This window comes from Oncorhynchus gorbuscha, unplaced genomic scaffold (genome assembly GCF_021184085.1).
Source record: "Oncorhynchus gorbuscha isolate QuinsamMale2020 ecotype Even-year unplaced genomic scaffold, OgorEven_v1.0 Un_scaffold_3108, whole genome shotgun sequence".
In the NCBI taxonomy this organism is placed as follows: Eukaryota; Metazoa; Chordata; class Actinopteri; order Salmoniformes; family Salmonidae; genus Oncorhynchus; species Oncorhynchus gorbuscha.
In genome coordinates, this window is record NW_025747448.1 from 9,827 (window position 1) to 28,580 (window position 18,754).

An 18,754-nucleotide genomic window follows, 5' to 3' on the forward strand; every position below is an offset into this window, starting at 1 on the left:
AGGATCAACGCTGGAGACGTGAAGCAGGTACAGGGAGAACATTTACTAAACAGTGGACATGAAACAGGGCAGGAACAGCGTCTGGACAGGAGAAAAATAACGACATCAATGCTGACAAAGGGAACAAACTGAGGAGCAGACAGATATAGAGGGGGTAATCAACAAGGTAATGGAGTCCAGGTGAGACCAATATTGAGCAGCTGCTCGTAATGTTGGTGACAGTTTTGTGTAATGAAGGGCAGCCTGGCGCCATCAAGAGGGAGAACGGGAGCAGACGTGACAGTTACATGTTACAAGTGCTACCTTCATTTGTTTCATAACTATTTTGTTTGGCATTCTTGGCAAGCTGTCTCACTTCTGGTTGAGTCTTAGACTGAAACTGACATGGTTGAACCCATGTTGGGCATCAGAGTGGTGCAAGGTTTGAATTGCATGCTTTTATTGATCTATTTAGGCAGAACTGTTGTTACATACATCTAGAGTGTTTTTCCATGGTGCTCAATGGTTTTGTTGAGAACAAAATAGCTAAATTGGCTGCTGTTTAAACCAAGCCAAAACACCTTAAATAGTCACCTTTATTTTGTGAGTACCCTAATTTGTTATGATTAGGGTTAAGGGTTTTGGTTATGAGTAGGGTGATGGTTGGAGTTATGGGCTGAGGTAGAGCCGGAAGGTGGCTAGCTTGCAGGTGACACGGCCCAGCAGTGCAGGAGAGTACAGATCCACACAGGTATCGTGGCCATGTACCAGATGTTGGATGACGCCAGGTTCAGCATGAGGCACAGGGTAAAGTTGGGGCGTTGGGGAAGGCGGCACAGTATGACCACCAGGACAGTTATGTTACCAGGGAAGCCCAGTGCACGGCACAGCCCCAAGACAATGCTCTAAATCTTAGAGGAGGGGTCCAACCTGGAGATGTTGGAGGAGTTGAGGTTCTCCATGGTCAGTGAAAGAATAAGATAAGAGATGTAAGAGCTATCTGGAAATAGACTTTAGACATCTAATTCTATGTTTAACTTTTTTTGCAGGTGCTGGACATCTCAGAACAGGTTATAACGGTGTGAACACCAGAAAACAGTCTGCTTGCAATCCTCACAAGTTTGTTCTTCTCACTTGATCTCTTGTCATAGAGTGATAATAAGGAAAGTAATAGGGGTTAACTGCCTCTGATCAGCTTCTTTCTCGTGTGTGTGTGTGTGTGTGTGTGTGTGTGTGTGTGTGTGTGTGTGTGTGTGTGTGTGTGTGTGTGTGTGTGTGTGTGTGTGTGTGTGTGTGTGTGTGTGTGTGTGTGTGTGTGTGTGTGTGTGTGTGTGTGTGTGTGTGTGTGTGTGTGTGTGTGTGTGTGTGTGTGTGTGAGACAGAGAGATATTTTTGGTCATCCAGCATACACGGTGAGACGCCTCCTGAGTGTTCGTCCACGGGGCAGGTCTTTCCAGTACCTGGTGGACTGTGAGTGTTACGGCCGGGAGAAGAGGTGCTGTGTCCCCGCTAGAAACGTCCTGGACCCAGCCCTCATCGTCGACTTCCATCACCGGCACTCCGGTCAACCAGCTACGCGCCCCTGTAAGACGCCAGGTGGCACCCCTAAAGGGGAAGTACTGTCCCACCCTGATCTGTTTCACCTGTTTTTGTGATTGTCTCCACCCCCCTACAAGTGTCGCCCATCTTCCCCATTATCCCCTGTGTGCCAGTTCATCTTGTTTGTCAAGTCAACCAGCATTTTCTCTCAGCTCCTGCTTTTCCCCAGTCTCTCTTTTTCTTGCCCTCCTGGTTTTGACCCTTGCCTGTCCTGTCTCTGAGCCCGCCTGCCTGACCCTGCCTGATATCCTGTACCTTTCCCCCACTACTCTGGACTATTGACCCCTGCCTTCCTTGACCTGTCTATTGCCTGCCCCTGTGGGAATATTAAACTATTGTTTATTCGACGTCACATCTGGGTCTTACCTTAATATCTGATAATATTACTTTTCCAGTAGCAACTAGAGGGGAGCAGCAGCACAGACTGCATTTTACTCGTGATTAATCTAAGCATACCTTTTAACCTGTTCAATTGTCATTGTAATGAGTGATGACCATTTTTCAAACACCTTTTTCCTGTAATTTAGAGCCATAATCGTTCAGCCTAATTCAATGTAAAATATATATATATATATATATATATATTTATTTATATATAAATATTTCTCAAATATATATATATATTTATCGGTATAGGTTATCTAAGCATACCTTTTTACCTGTTCAATTATAATTTTAATTAATGATGACAATTGACTAAGAAATGGTATGACTAAGAAATGGTATGAGTTTAGTGCAACTGCAACGCTGGTATACACTGAGCGTACAAAACATTAAGGACACCTGCTCTTTCCATGACATAGACTGACCAGCTGAATCCAGATAAAATGTTTTTTTCTATTTTGTGAGTACCTTAAAACTTATTATGGCTGGGGGCAGTATTGAGTAGCTTGGATGAATAAGGTGCCCAGAGTAAACTGCCTGCTACTAAGTCCCAGTTGCTAATATATGCATATTATTAGTATATTCGGATAGAAAACACTCTGAATTGAATCATTCTGTTTGAATGATGTCTGTGTGTATAACAGAACTCATATGGCAGGCAAAAACCTGAGAAAATATCCAACCAGGAAGTGGGAAATCTGAGGTTGGTCGTTTTTCAACTCATTCCCTATTGAAGACACAGTGGGATATTGGTCCTGTTGCACTTCCTAAGGCTTCCACTAGATGTCAACAGTCTTTAGAAACTTGTTTGAGGCTTCTACTGTAAAGGAGGGGCTCTTAAGTGCTCTTTGAGTCAGTGGTCAAAAGGATCAGTCAAAAGGATATCTACAGTGATACTAATACTGAAGCTATGTACTCTAAACTCACTGGTCTTCATGATGTTACTAATACTGTGTCCTCCTCCCAGAGCGCTAAGAACCTTGGCGTGATCCTGGACAACACCCTGTCGTTCTCAACTAACATCAAGGCGGTGGCCCGTTCCTGTAGGTTCATGCTCTACAACATCCGCAGAGTACGACCCTGCCTCACACAGGAAGCGGCGCAGGTCCTAATCCAGGCACTTGTCATCTCCCGTCTGGATTACTGCAACTCGCTGTTGGCTGGGCTCCCTGCCTGTGCCATTAAACCCCTACAACTCATCCAGAACGCCGCAGCCCGTCTAGTGTTCAACCTTCCCAAGTTCTCTCACGTCACCCCGCTCCTCCGCTCTCTCCACTGGCTTCCAGTTGAAGCTCGCATCCGCTACAAGACCATGGTGCTTGCCTACGGAGCTGTGAGGGGAACGGCACCTCAGTACCTCCAGGCCCTGATCAGGCCCTACACCCAAATAAGGGCACTGCGTTCATCCACCTCTGGCCTGCTCGTCTCCCTACCACTGAGGAAGTACAGTTCCCGCTCAGCCCAGTCAAAACTGTTCGCTGCTCTGGCTCCCCAATGGTGGAACAAACTCCCTCACGACGCCAGGACAGCGGAGTCAATCACCACCTTCCGGAGACACCTGAAACCCCACCTCTTTAAGGAATACTTAGGATAGGATAAAGTAATCCTTCTCACCCCCTCCCCCCTTAAAATATTTAGATGCACTATTGTAAAGTGGCTGTTCCACTGGATGTCATAAGGTGAATGCACCAATTTGTAAGTCGCTCTGGATAAGAGCGTCTGCTAAATGACTTAAATGTAAATGTAAATACTGAAGCCATGTACTCTAAACTCACTGGTCTTCATCATGTTACTAATACTGAAGCCATGTACTCTAAACTCACTGGTCTTCATGATGTTACTAATACTGAAGCCATGTACTCTAAACTCACTGGTCTTCATCATGTTACTAATACTGAAGCCATGTACTCTAAACTCACTGGTCTTCATCATGTTACTAATACTGAATACATGTACTCTAAACTCACTGGTCTTCGTGATGTTACTAATACTGAATACATGTACTCTAACCTCACTGGTCTTCATGATGTTACTAATACTGAAACCATGTGATATACTGTATCATAATGATGTCAAAGTAGTATTTCTTGAATGCAAATGATATGACTGTATTCACTCATTCAAGTTTGGAGGCGTATAGAAGTTGAGTAGGGCATGAATAGTTTGGTTCAGACGGGGTCAACACTCATGCTGTTGTGTACTGAAATGAGTTCTTCTTACAATATGAAGAGAAATCGGCAAGCGTAAATCAAAACCCCTAAACCTAAACTTTGCTTAACATGTCCTTCAAAAGAAAGCATTTTCTACAGCTCTGTATCCTTATTGGTCCCAGTGTGTTTGCAAAGATTTAACATATTTGGAGAATATATAGAGAGATATGTACAGTATGCGTCATTTTTCAAAGAATTGGTGTTTAAAATACTTTAGAATACGGGAGACTCTGTAGCTCTGCAGCTGTTGAGTCAGAGCAGTTCCTCTTTAGCTGAGGGAGGTTTTTGTACGAAGCTCTAACACTGTGTGAACGGATAGCTGCCACCCTGCTGACAGTAGTAATCTCCTGCATCTTCAGCCTGGACTCCACTGATGGTCAGAGTGTAATGAGTATAAGGACTACCAGATCCACTCCCACTGAAACGACCTGGAATCCCAGACTGACGGGTTGTAGCACTATGAACCAGGAGTTTAGGAGCTTCTCCAGGTTTCTGCAGGTACCAGCTAAGCGCATTACCAGTACTTGAACTGGCTGTACAGCTGAGAGAGACAACCTCTCCTGGACTAACAGACTGAGATTTAGGAGACTGAGTCAGAATTATATCTGCTGATGAGTCTGAAACACAAACAAAAGTAAAGAAAGGTTGATTATTAATCACAACAAATAGACATTTATAATCTTACACATTATAACATGAAACATATCAGGCAAAACCAGATTGTTTTGTATTAAAATCTTCAAATTTCACAAAGTTTCAATCTGAAGCCCAAACCATCAGGAATCAGTTAGTTAAAGTGTCTCTCACCCTGAACAAGGAGCCCCAGTGTCCCCAGCAGTAGAATCAGTGACATCATCATTGTGCTGCGTGTCAGTGGCTCTGAAAGGAGTGAACAGTCACTGATCAACACTGGGGTTTTAAAAGTATGTGGAGCAATGAGGCAGGACAGATATGCAAAACCCCAATATTTTACGCAAATACACCACACATACAAAAGAAGTCAACAGGCCTACTGTATATTACATTTGAGAATACTGAAATCATAAACCACACAATATAACAACTATATCTTAAATGAGGCCTACTTTGACCCACTTACACAGTGGTTTATGTCCATCAACAGTGGTTTTCAGGCTCAGAAGGTCAATTAAGTTTAACAGTAGAATTACTGCCTCTGTATGTTTCAGACCTTCTCAAGATGGACAGTAGTGGTGCTCTGTACTGAAACCATGTGCTCTAAATCCACTAGTCTTCATGATGTTACTAATACTGAAACCATGTGCTCTAAACTCTGGAACTATCTGGGACAGGTGAACATCTGGCTACTGTGCTGCTCTATTCTGGGAGTGTTGCAGTAACCCTGCCCATGCAAATATCTCTTTCAGCCTCCCCACAGAACACAATCTCCCAGCCTCAAACCCTCTGGGACTGGGGCAGGTGTGTGTGTCTGACTATGGCTGAGGAACCAGACTTCACAATAGACTTTGCATGATGTTCAAGTTGGGGACTTCACTCGCAGATCTTTTATGGCTACGTAAAACTACATTTATTTGTGAAAGATATATGTTAGATGTATTCCTATCTGACAAACAGAAGTCAAAAGGTTCGTCTGGGGGACACTGTCAGACTTTCTTTACTATAACATTGGGGTCTCACAAGGGTCAATATTAGGCCCCCTTCTGTTTACCATCTGTCACGCCCTGACCGTAGATTGCTTTGTATGTTTCTATTTTTAGTTTGGTCAGGGTGTGATGTGGGTGGGTATTCTATGTTTCGTGTTCTATGTTTTCTATTTCTATGTGTTTGGCCTGGTATGGTTCCCAATCAGAGGCAGCTGACAATCGTTGTCTCTGATCGAGAACCATACTTAGGTAGCCTGTTTTCCCACTTTGAGTTGTGGGTGATTATTTTCTGGTTTGTTGCACCTGTCAGAACTGTTCGTTTGTCGTTTTGTTGTTTTTGTTCCCCTATTCATTCTTCATTATAAATATTATGGATAAGTACCACGCTGCACTTTGGCCCTCCTCTATATAAATGATCTCCCACTTACTTGCCCACAAGTTAACATGCATATGTATGAAGACGATACATTCATGTATGTACACTCCAAAAATGGTTTACAAGTTAACTGAAGCTATGATATACGTTTCTAAGTGGATGACTGATTATTACCTGAATTTAAATATCGACAAGACTGTTTTTCTGTACTTATCTCAAAAAAAATCCATTGATTCTTCCCAACAAGCTGTTCTTGTTAATGGGGAGAATCTGAACGTTGTGTCTCTCTTCAGGTATCTCGGCGTCATTTTGGAGTCCAACTTTAAGGATTATCCAACACTAGGTTTATAAAACTTTAACTTCTTCTGGAGGCCGCCTAACTATATATATGCTTGCTATGATCTTCTCACATCTGAGATATTGCCTCACAAGCAGGGGTTTCTATTCTGAAACCAATTGAATCACTCTGCAAACAAACACTTAAGATGTTTGATACCAACCCAAACAGTTACCACCATTATCACATCATTCACAAACATGATTATTTCAGTCTGGATAGGTTTAAGCAGTATGTAGATGCAAGCCTTGTCTTTACGATCCTGCATGGTGTTGCCCCTCCACCCCTATGCTGGCATTTCATGCTCAAGGAAGGCAGCTCCAAGATAACAAGGGCAGTGACTACAGGGGATTGCATTTGTCCCTTTTTGACACAGTATATTCTCTCAATCTGCCTTTTCTGTTAGAGATACAATATACTGGAATGCAATGCCCATGGACATGAGAAGCTGCACTGATTATTGTACTTTCAAATTTAAATTGAAAACATGGCTCAAATCTTTCCAAACCTTTACAAGAGTTATCTGCAGTTCTTTATATGTAAGACGACAGTTGATGATAGTGTTTTTATTACGAATAATTTGTTGTTGTTAGAATTATATATTATTGGATGTAATGTATTTGTACTTTGTATTGTTTAATTAAGTATTTGTATTGTGGCTGTGTGATTGCCCTTACCTGCCCTGGGACTAAAGGTGCAAATTAGCTTTTCGCTAACCTAACATTTACCTGGATGTTGCATTATTGTAAGATTGATGTTGATTTATGTGCATTGTCCCCTATGAAAATATATATATATATTATACAAAAAAATATATATATTGTATCATAATGATATCAAACTAGTACTTCTTGAATGCAAACGATATGACTGTATTCACTCTGTCAAGGTTGGAGCAGTATATAAGTTGAGTAGGGCATGAATAGTTGGGTTCGGACAGGGTCAACATTCTTGCTATTGCGTACTGAAATTGGTGCTTCTTACAATTTGAATAGAAATCAAAGCGTTAAAAAAATAATCTAAACCTATTTTTAATTTTGCTTAACATGTCCTTCAAAAGAAAGCATTTTCTACAGCTCTGTATCCTTAGTGGTCCTAGTGTTTTTACAAAGATTTATAATTTTTGCAGAATATATTGAGAGATATGTACAGTGTGTGTCATATTTAGAAGAATTGGTGTTTAGAATACTTTACAATATGGGAGACTCTGTAGCTCTGCAGCTAATGAGACAGAGCAGTTCCTCTTTAGCTGAGGGAGGTTTTTGTACGACGCTCTAACACTGTGTGAACGGAGTGCTGCCACCCTGCTGACAGTAGTAATCTCCTGCATCTTCAGCCTGGACTCCACTGATGGTCAGAGTGTAATGAGTATAAGGACTACCAGATCCACTCCCACTGAAACGACCTGGAATCCCAGACTGACGGGTTGTAGCACTATGAACCAGGAGTTTAGGAGCTTCTCCAGGTTTCTGCAGGTACCAGCTAAGCGCATTACGAGTACTTGAACTGGCTGTACAGCTGAGAGAGACAACCTCTCCTGGACTAACAGACTGAGATTTAGGAGACTGAGTCAGAATTATATCTGCTGATGAGTCTGAAACACAAACAAAAGTAAAGAAAGGTTGATTATTAATCACAACAAATAGACATTTATAATCTTACACATTATAACATGAAACATATCAGGCAAAACCAGATTGTTTTGTATTAAAATCTTCAAATTTCACAAAGTTTCAATCTGAAGCCCAAACCATCATGAATCAGTTAGTTAAAGTGTCTCTCACCCTGAACAAGAAGCCCCAGTGTCCCCAGCAGTAGAATCAGTGACATCATCATTGTGCTGCGTGTCAGTGGCTCTGAAAGGAGTGAACAGTCACTGATCAACACTGGGGTTTTAAAAGTATGTGGAGCAATGAGGCAGGACAGATATGCAAAACCCCAATATTTTACGCAAATACACCACACATACAAAAGAAGTCAACAGGCCTACTGTATATTACATTTGAGAATACTGAAATCATAAACCACACAATATAACAACTATATCTTAAATGAGGCCTACTTTGACCCACTTACACAGTGGTTTATGTCCATCAACAGTGGTTTTCAGGCTCAGAAGGTCAATTAAGTTTAACAGTAGAATTACTGCCTCTGTATGTTTCAGACCTTCTCAAGATGGACAGTAGTGGTGCTCTGTACAAGCTCCCCCAGATCCGTATGAAATGAAAGTTACACACTCTATATACCAAATCAAATCAAATTTTATTTGTCACATACACATGGTTAGCAGATGTTAATGCGAGTGTAGCGAAATGCTTGCGCTTCTAGTTCCGACAATGCAGTGATAACCAACAAGTAATCTAACTAACAATTCCAAAACTACTGTCTTATACACAGTGTAAGGGGATAAAGAATATGTACATAAGGATATATGAATGAGTGATGGTACAGAGCAGCATACAGTAGATGGTATCGAGTACAGTATATACATATGAGATGAGTATGTAGACAAAGTAAACAAAGTGGCATAGTTAAAGTGGCTAGTGATACATGTATTACATAAGGATGCAGTCGATGATGTAGAGTACAGTATATACGTATGCATATGAGATGAATAATGTAGGGTAAGTAACATTATATAAGGTAGCATTGTTTAAAGTGGCTAGTGATATATTTACATCATTTCCCATCAATTCCCATTATTAAAGTGGCTGGAGTTTGGTCAGTGTCAATGACAGTGTGTTGGCAGCAGCCACTCAATGTTAGTGGTGGCTGTTTAACAGTCTGATGGCCTTGAGATAGAAGCTGTTTTTCAGTCTCTCGGTCCCAGCTTTGATGCACCTGTACTGACCTCGCCTTCTGGATGATAGCGGGGTGAACAGGCAGTGGTTCGGGTGGTTGATGTCCTTGATGATCTTTATGGCCTTCCTGTAACATCGGGTGGTGTAGGTGTCCTGGAGGGCAGGTAGTTTGCCCCGGTGATGCGTTGTGCAGACCTCACTACCCTCTGGAGAGCCTTACGGTTGAGGGTGGAGCAGTTGCCGTACCAGGCGGTGATACAGCCCACCAGGATGCTCTCGATTGTGCATCTGTAGAAGTTTGTGAGTGCTTTTGGTGACAAGCCGAATTTCTTCAGCCTCCTGAGGTTGAAGAGGCGCTGCTGCGCCTTCTTCACGACGCTGTCAGTGTGAGTGGACCAATTCAGTTTGTCTGTGATGTGTATGCCGAGGAACTTAAAACTTGCTACCCTCTCCACTACTGTTCCATCGATGTGGATAGGGGGGTGTTCCCTCTGCTGTTTCCTGAAGTCCACAATCATCTCCTTAGTTTTGTTGACGTTGAGTGTGAGGTTATTTTCCTGACACCACACTCCGAGGGCCCTCACCTCCTCCCTGTAGGCCGTCTCGTCGTTGTTGGTAATCAAGCCTACCACTGTTGTGTCGTCCGCAAACTTGATGATTGAGTTGGAGGCGTGCGTGGCCATGCAGTCGTGGGTGAACAGGGAGTACAGGAGAGGGCTCAGAACGCACCCTTGTGGGGGCCCCGTGTTGAGGATCAGCGGGGAGGAGATGTTGTTGCCTACCCTCACCACCTGGGGGCGGCCCGTCAGGAAGTCCAGTACCCAGTTGCACAGGGCGGGGTCGAGACCCAGGGTCTCGAGCTTGATGACGAGCTTGGAGGGTACGATGAACAGCATTCTCACATAGGTATTCCTCTTGTCCAGGTGGGTTAGGGCAGTGTGCAGTGTGGTTGAGATTGCATTGTCTGTGGACCTATTTGGACGGTAAAGCAAATTGGAGTGGGTCTAGGGTGTCAGGTAGGGTGGAGGTGATATGGTCCTTGAATAGTCTCTCAAAGCACTTCATGATGACGGAAGTGAGTGCTACGGGGCGGTAGTCGTTTAGCTCAGTTACCTTAGCTTTCTTGGGAACAGGAACAATGGTGGCCCTCTTGAAGCATGTGGGAACAGCAGACTGGTATAGGGATTGATTGAATATGTCCGTAAACACACCGGCCAGCTGGTCTGCGCATGCTCTGAGGGCGCGGCTGGGGATGCCGTCTGGGCCTGCAGCCTTGCGAGGGTTAACACGTTTAAATGTCTTACTCACCTCGGCTGCAGTGAAGGAGAGACCTCATGTTTTCGTTGCAGGCTGTGTCAGTGGCACTGTATTGTCCTCAAAGCGGGCAAAACAGTTATTTAGTCTGCCTGGGAGCAAGACATCCTCGTCCGTGACTGGGCTGGGTTTCTTCTTGTAGTCCGTGATTGACTGTAGACCCTGCCACATGCCTCTTGTGTCTGAGCCGTTGAATTGAGATTCCACTTTGTCTCTGTACTGACGCTTAGCTTGTTTAATAGCCTTGCGGAGGGAATAGCTGCACTGTTTGTATTCGGTCATGTTGCCAGACACCTTGCCCTGATTAAAAGCAGTGGTTCGCGCTTTCAGTTTCACGCGAATGCTGCCATCAATCCACGGTTTCTGGTTAGGGAATGTTTTTATCCTTGCTATGGGAACGACATCTTCGACGCACGTTCTAATGAACTCGCACACCGAATCAGCGTATTCGTCAATATTTTTATCTGACGCAATACAAAACATGTCCCAGTCCACGTAATGGAAGCAGTCTTGGAGTGTGGAGTCAGCTTGGTCTGACCAGCGTTGGACAGACCTCAGCGTGGGAGCCTCTTGTTTGAGTTTCTGCCTGTAGGCAGGGATCAACAAAATGGAGTCGTGGTCAGCTTTTCCGAAAGGGGGGCGGGGCAGGAACTTATATGCGTCGTGGAAGTTAGAGTAACAATGATCCAAGGTTTTACCACCCCTGGTTGCGCAATCGATATGCTTTGTTAAAATCCCCAGCTACAATGAATGCAGCCTCCGGATAAATGGTTTCCAGTTTGCAAAGAGTTAAATAAAGTTCGTTCAGAGCCATCGATGTGTCTGCTTGGGGGGGGGATATATACGGCTGTGATTATAATCGAAGAGAATTCTCTTGGAAGATAATGCGGTCTACATTTGATTGTGAGGAATTCTAAATCAGAGTTAAATTTGAGTTCCTGTATGTTTCCTTCATCACACCATGTCTCGTTAGTCATGAGGCATACGCCCCCGCCACTCTTCTTACCAGAAAGATGTTTGTTTCTGTCGGCGCGATGCGTGGAGAAACCCGTTGGCTGCACCGCATCGGATAGCGTCTTCCCAGTAAGCCATGTTTCCGTGAAGCAGAGAATGATGCAGTCTCTGATGTCCCTCTGGAATGCTACCCTTGCTCGGATTTCGTCAACCTTGTTGTCAAGAGACTGGACATTGGCAAGAAGAATGCTGGGGAGTGGTGCGCGATGTGCCCTTGTTCGGAGTCTGACCAGAAGACCGCTACGTTTCCCTCTTGCGATCCATTCCGTTGTCCTGTTTGTAAGGCAGAACACAGGATCCGCGTCGCGGAAAACATATTCTTGGTCGTACTGATGGTGAGTTGACGCTGATCTCATATTCAGTAGTTCTTCTCGACTGTATGTAATGAAACCTAAGATGACCTGGGGTACTAATGTAAGAAATAACACGTACCCATTCAGTTGTTAGGAGCATATGTAGTGTACAACTTTATTTATTTTTATCCAGTTTACTTCCCATTAGTCAGCACCTATTGAAACATTTTGGGGGTGTGCGTCAGATCATGCTTTTCACCATCCTATCATAACCCCAAAAAACAGTATCATGTTAATCTCATGGTGTGTCAAACCTTGCATCTACACTGGGGACTAAAGATAGGAGGGAGGACTGACAGTCATATCAGTCATACTAAAGACACTGGGGACTAAAGATAGGAGGGAGGACTGACAGTCATAGCAGTCATACTAAAGACACTGGGGACTAAAGATAGGAGGGAGAACTGACAGTCATAGCAGTCATACTAAAGACACTGGGGACTAAAGATAGGAGGGAGAACTGACAGTCATAGCAGCCATACCTCATGTAAGAGGTGTTGAGGGTTTCTCTTTCATATAGAAATATAGCCTATGCTGTTGAATACATGGTTTACAGCATCAATTTATGTTGATGATTCAGCCTTTTCTCTAATTTTGAACCAAAAGACATGGTGCTTAGGGGAGGATAACGCTGTCTGTCTGTGTACTAAATGTGTTACATCTGACATACCACAAGTTCTACCTTCATTTGGTCCAGAAACATTTTGTTTGGCCGTGTTGACAAGTTGTCTCACTTCTTGTTGTGGTTTAGAATGAAACGGACAGAGTTGAACCCATGATGGGCATCAGAGTGGTGCAAGGTTTGAAATGTTGCATAGATCTGTGTTTTTCCATTGTGCTCAATAGTAAAATACCTGTCAAGATTTTAAGGCAACTTAAAAAGTGTGATGAAGTAATTGAACAAGTTGGAGGTCCTCTGAACAAAAGCAGAAGTAGCCTCTATGTAGCCTACTGCAAGAGAAATAAAACATCTATTTCTTAATTAAAACTAAATAAATGTATTCATGCATGGGACAGATGGATTTTACCAATGGAGGTCAAGCTTGAATGGGGGTTAGATCACCAAAGGAACAAATCTAGGCTACCCTATAGATACATAGAAAGTACAGGCTATACAGACAGCTTGCAGGCGGCCCAGAATCCAGCCAGGCAGGAGAGTATAGATACACACATGTATCGTGGCCATGTACAAGATGTCAGAGGACGCCAGGTTCAGCATGAGACACACGGTAAAGTTGGGGTGTTGGGACGAGCTGCGCAGTTTGACCACCAGAACAGCTATGTTACCAGGGAGGCCCAGCACACAGCACAGCCCCAGGACGATGTTTGAAGTCAGGCGACCTAAATCCAGGGAGGTGGGGTCCATGCTGGAGGTGCTGGAGGAGTTCAGGTGCTCCATGGTCGATGAAAGATAAGAGATCTAAGAGATATCTGGAAGTCAGTAGACTTTAGACATTTAATTATTTGTTTCTAAAAAATGAATACTGTTTAAACAGTCTCTATACTAGTAAACAGAGTGCATGAAATCCTCACAAGTTTTTATCTTCTCTTGAGCTCATGTCATAGAGTGATAATATGTGAAAGGTGTGGGTTAACTGCCTCTGGTCAGATTCCTCCTGATGAGCTGTGTGTGTGGTTTTTTGTTGCAGATTTACCACCTTTTCTCCCCAATTGGTAGTTACAGTCTTGTCTCATCACAGCAACTCCCCTATGGACTCAGGAGAGGTGAAGGTCGAGAGCCATGCGTCCTCCGAAACACAATCCTGGAAAGCCGCACTGCTTCTTGACACACTGCTCGCTAAACTCGGAAGCCAGCCACAGCAATGTGTTGGAGGAAACACTGTCCAGCTGGCAACCGAGATCAGCTTGCAGGCGCTTTTCCACCACAAGAAGTCGCTAGAGCTTGATGGGACAAGGAAATCCAGGCCGGCCAAACTCTTACCTAACCCGGAAGACGCTGGCCCAACTGTGCGATGCTTCATGGGTCTCCCGGTCATGGCCAGCTGTGACACAGCCTGGGATCAACCTCAGGTCTGTAATGACGCCTCAATCACTGCGATGCAGTGCCTTAGACCGCTACGCCACGTTTCCACGTCATTTCAATGAAATTATGTTGAACACGTGGAACAGACATTGAAATGACATCTGCCCAGTGGGATGATTGCACTTCTAATTTCCTACCTGACACAGATTCTAGCCTAAATCTACCATGACTGATATCTTATGTTGTGTTAATTTGGAAGCTATTGACAATATCTGGTCATTTGCATAAAGAGTGGGAAGCAACTATGAGTTCTCATTTGTTCTCATATTCTGACTTGAGCCTACATAACAACTGCATGACCTTTACAAAAACCATGTGATCAAAGGTCATGAAGTTTTGACTGTAGTTGACTGCAAGTTTCTGCAGTTCCTCCTCACCAGTTGCAACTTGCAGCCATCACCTGCGTTGTGGGAGGCTCTATTGTCTGCCAATCATTAGGGTGTTTTTGTTTGACCCACGTGAAAGTGACCAAAGACATGATTGAAACAGATTTGCCACAAATCATGTACACATGTACACATGGAGCAGGTACCACTTACTAGGGAGAATGTTCCAGACAGTGTGACTCTTCCGCAAAATGCCGCTGGCAGATATTTTTATTCATAATGAAGTAAAAAATGTGGACTTTTGTGACTTTTCCCACATTTGTTGTGTAACAAGATGGGATTCTAATGGGTTTAATTGTCATATTTTTTAAAGTTCAAAACTGTAACTACTTAAAGGCAACTCAGAAACATTCAATGTCGTCTTGGTAAGGAACTCCAGTGTATATTTGGTCTTGTGTTTTAAGTTGCTGTCCTGCTGAAAGATGAATTTGTCTCCCGGTTTCTGGTGGAAAGCAGACTGAACCAACTTTTCCTCTAAGATTGTGCCTGTACTACCATATCATGTTGTTGATCCATGCTCAGTTTTCTCCTGTCACAGCCATCAGACTCTGTAACTATCTTAAAAAGTCCCCATTCAATTCAGGCTGTTAAGACAACAAAATGTGGAAAAAGTCAAAGGGTGTGAATAGTTTCTGAAAGAACTTTGTGTCAACACTGTCCACAGCCGTTTTCACTATGTAGATAGTTCAATGGGTAAAGTGAATGTGTCCAGTCTACTGGAGTTCCAGAGTGGACCAGTAGGGGGGATCAGTTCCATGTCTCTGTTACCATTCCCCTCTGTGTCTGTCTAGAGGTTTTTGTACAGCCAGTCAATCAGAATGTATCACTGTGGTGGACTTTCGGTGGAGGGACCAAACTGAGTGTTGGCAGTAAGTATTCAGTTCTTGATCTTGACCTCTGATATCAAAATCCCAATTCATTTTCTTAACAATATTACAACTCCCTTAAATAGAAAGTAGAAATTTATATTTATATTTTGAGAATTTATTTTCCTTAAAGTAAACTTAGTTAAATCAAAATGCCTATTCAAGATGTAATATATCAAACAGGGTGTGTATTCATTTGGAACAGAGATACTGTTGAAATAAGAGTGGTTTAGATTAATGTAGCTTTACAAAGAGCAAAAGCAGTGTCTCTATAGTGTCAGAGGTTTATGTACGGCCGCTGAATGAAATTGTATCACTGTGGCACACTTTTGGTGGAGGCACTAGACTGGATGTTGGAAGTAAGTTTACCTACCTCTAATAAAGAAAATGTTCTGACCTTGCATATAGATGCACTGATGATCTTGTGAGAGAAGAAACTAAGATTAAAATGGAAATAAATGCTATGCATAGTTATTCTCTTCATAAGAATCCCCATTTGTGTGAAAATATATTTTGGTTAAACCTCAAATATTAAGCTATTATTTTTGGTTAACAGACCTAGTCACGTAAATAATATAACTATTCATTTTATTTAAATGTGTCTTTTAAATGTATATAATTGTTGTAAGATGGTTATATTCAACTTAATTCACTCCTTCAGCATTCAGCTACAAGGTATTGCTTAGATTTGCTATCTATTTGCTATTTACTATTTTGTTATCTTATTTGACCCCATTTGTTGTTTTATTTGCTATCTATTGAAAAGACTTGCTATCTTGTGAAGTCCAGCTTTTCTGCTGTTCATATGAATATAGGTTTATGTTTTAGTGTGACTTAAATTAAATGTATTTCATTGTTAGATGTTTACACTCAACTGGAATTTATTTCCTCAGCACAGGCATATTATCAACCAATTGTAATTTAATTCATAATGTAAGAATTGTTCATACATTCTGTGAAATGTTCTTTAAAATAATAATCATAATAATTAATAATGAAATGCAGTTTGATTCCTATGAGTTTATTCCATTACAGTAAGGGAGGAATATTTCACATTTTAAATAGTACAATTTTGAAGATAGTTGATTGTATTTTCAGTCATCTCATGTAGTTATAATATGCTTCAGTAGCTACTCAAAGGGAAGTGTGATAAACTGACTGTCTGTATGAGGAACAGAAACCTACTGATGGAAAAAAGCGTAATTTACAGCTAAGATGTAAAACTGCTGCATCATTATTGTCATATCAGTCTGATGATTGATAGTTCCCCTCTCCCTAACTTCCCACCTGTCTCCTAGGTGATGTTCGTCCCACCCTGACAGTCCTGCCCCCCTCCAGTGTGGAGCTGCAGCAGGGGAAGGCCACTCTCATGTGCCTGGCCAACAAGGGCTTCCCCTCAGACTGGAAGCTGAGCTGGAAGGTGGACGGCAGCAGCAGCAGTGGCACGTGGGAGGTGACCGGGAGCCCCGGGGTCCTGGAGAAGGATGGCCACTACAGCTGGAGCAGCACCCTGACCCTCCCTGTCGACCAGTGGAAGAAGGTGGGCTCTGTGACCTGTGAGGCCACCCAGGGCTCCCAGTCTCCGCTCTCTGAGACACTGAGGAGAGACCAGTGTTCTGATTAATGAGCTCCCCCATCTGACTCCACTGTTTTTACTCTGCACCTCTCCATATTACTGTTCCAGTAATACAAGCACACTGATCTAATGCTGGGCTGGATCCTGTGTGGGAATCTCTCCTCCAGCTGGAGCTTTTAGCATAGTGGAACAAAGAACAGAATAGATGTCTGATTCTGATGTCAAATAGATCTGCTTGGCTTTCATATCACATGTGTTCTGAACCTAATTACTGTAATGCTGTTGGTTCTGACATGTTGAGCTAATAAAGACGTTCAAAATGTTAAATTGTGTGCCTTGATATCATTCTTTACTGAGGTTTACCATTAGACATTTTTCTTTATGATTTGTTTAGTTTTCATAAGGAATGGAGAGCTCTGCCATGAAACACAATGTTACTGATACATTTCAGTTAATGAACCTCTCTCAATGAACACTTAGCTGATTGGTTCAGGTTTGGTACCAGTCAAACGGAAATCTACAATACGACTCAGACTGAATCCATGTGCTCTAAACTCACTGGTCTTCGTGACGTTACTAATACCAAAGACATTATAAACCCACTGGTCTTTATGATGTTACTAATACTGAAACCATGTGCTCTAAACTCACTGGAACTATCTGGGACAGGTGAACATCTGGCTACTGTGCTGCTCTATTCTGGGAGTGTTGCAGTAACCCTGTCCATGCAAATATCACTTTCAGCCTCACCACAGAATACAATCTCTCAGCCTCAAACCCTCTGGGACTGGGGCAGCTGTGTGTGTCTGACTATGGCTGAGGAACCAGACTTCACGTTAGACTTTGCATGACGTTCAAGTTGGGGACTTCACTCGCTGGTCTTTAATGGCTACGTAAACTACATTTATTTGTGAAAGATATATGTTAGATGTATTCCTATCTGACAAACAGAAGTCAAAGGGTTCGTCTGGGGGACACTGTCAGACTTTCTTTACTATAACATTGGAGTCTCACAAGGGTCAATATTAGGCCCCCTTCTGTTTACCATCTGTCACGCCCTGACCGTAGATTGCTTTGTATGTTTCTAATTTTAGTTTGGTCAGGGTGTGATGTGGGTGGGTATTCTATGTTTCGTGTTCTTTGTTTTCTATTTCTATGTGTTTGGCCTGGTATGGTTCCCAATCAGAGGCAGCTGGCAATCGTTGTCTCTGATTGAGAACGGTACTTGGGTAGCCTGTTTTCCCACTTTGAGTTGTAGGTGATTATTTTCTGGTTTGTTGCACCTGTCAGAACTGTTCGTTTGTCGTTTTTGTTCCCATATTCATTCTTCATTAAAAATATTATGGATAAGTACCACGCTGCACTTTGGTCCTCCTCTCCTTCTCCCGACGACAATCGTTACACCCTCTATATAAATGATTTCCCACTTGCTTGCCCACAAGTTAACATGCATATGTATGAAGACGATACATTTATGTATGTACACTCCAAAAATGGTTTACAAGTTAGCTGAAGCTATGTTATACGTTTCTAAATGAATGAATGATTATTGCCTGCATTTAAATATCAACAAGACTGTTTTTCTGTACTTATCTAAAAAAATCAATTGATTCTTCCCAACAAGCTGTTCTTGTTAATGGGGAGAATCTGAACGTTGTGTCTCTCTTCAGGTATCTCGGCGTCATTTTGGAGTCCAACTTTAAGATACATGAAGAAGGTTGGTTAACACGGTCAAGTTTGGATTATCCAACACTAGGTTTATAAAACTTTAACTTCTTCTGGAGGCCGCCTAACTATATATATGCTTGCTATGATCTTCTCACATCTGAGATATTGCCTCACAAGCAGGAGCTTCTATTCTGAAATCAATTGAATCACTCTGCAAACAAACAC

General features: G+C 42.7%; 3 gene segments (V, D, J or C); 1 reads left to right on the forward strand and 2 right to left on the reverse strand.

Moving 5' to 3' along the window:
• Positions 1-4,295: 4,295 nt before the first annotated feature.
• Positions 4,296-5,055, reverse strand: LOC124027333. The segment is given in 2 exon segments: positions 4,296-4,789; positions 4,980-5,055. Coding segments are annotated over 2 exon segments (372 nt in total).
• Positions 5,056-7,663: 2,608 nt separating this feature from the next.
• Positions 7,664-8,383, reverse strand: LOC124027334. The segment is given in 2 exon segments: positions 7,664-8,101; positions 8,292-8,383. Coding segments are annotated over 2 exon segments (372 nt in total).
• A 6,153-nt stretch (positions 8,384-14,536) lies between these two features.
• LOC124027335 lies at positions 14,537-17,188 on the forward strand. The segment is given in 3 exon segments: positions 14,537-14,546; positions 15,561-15,644; positions 16,584-17,188. Coding segments are annotated over 3 exon segments (420 nt in total).
• The last annotated feature ends 1,566 nt before the right edge of the window (positions 17,189-18,754 follow it).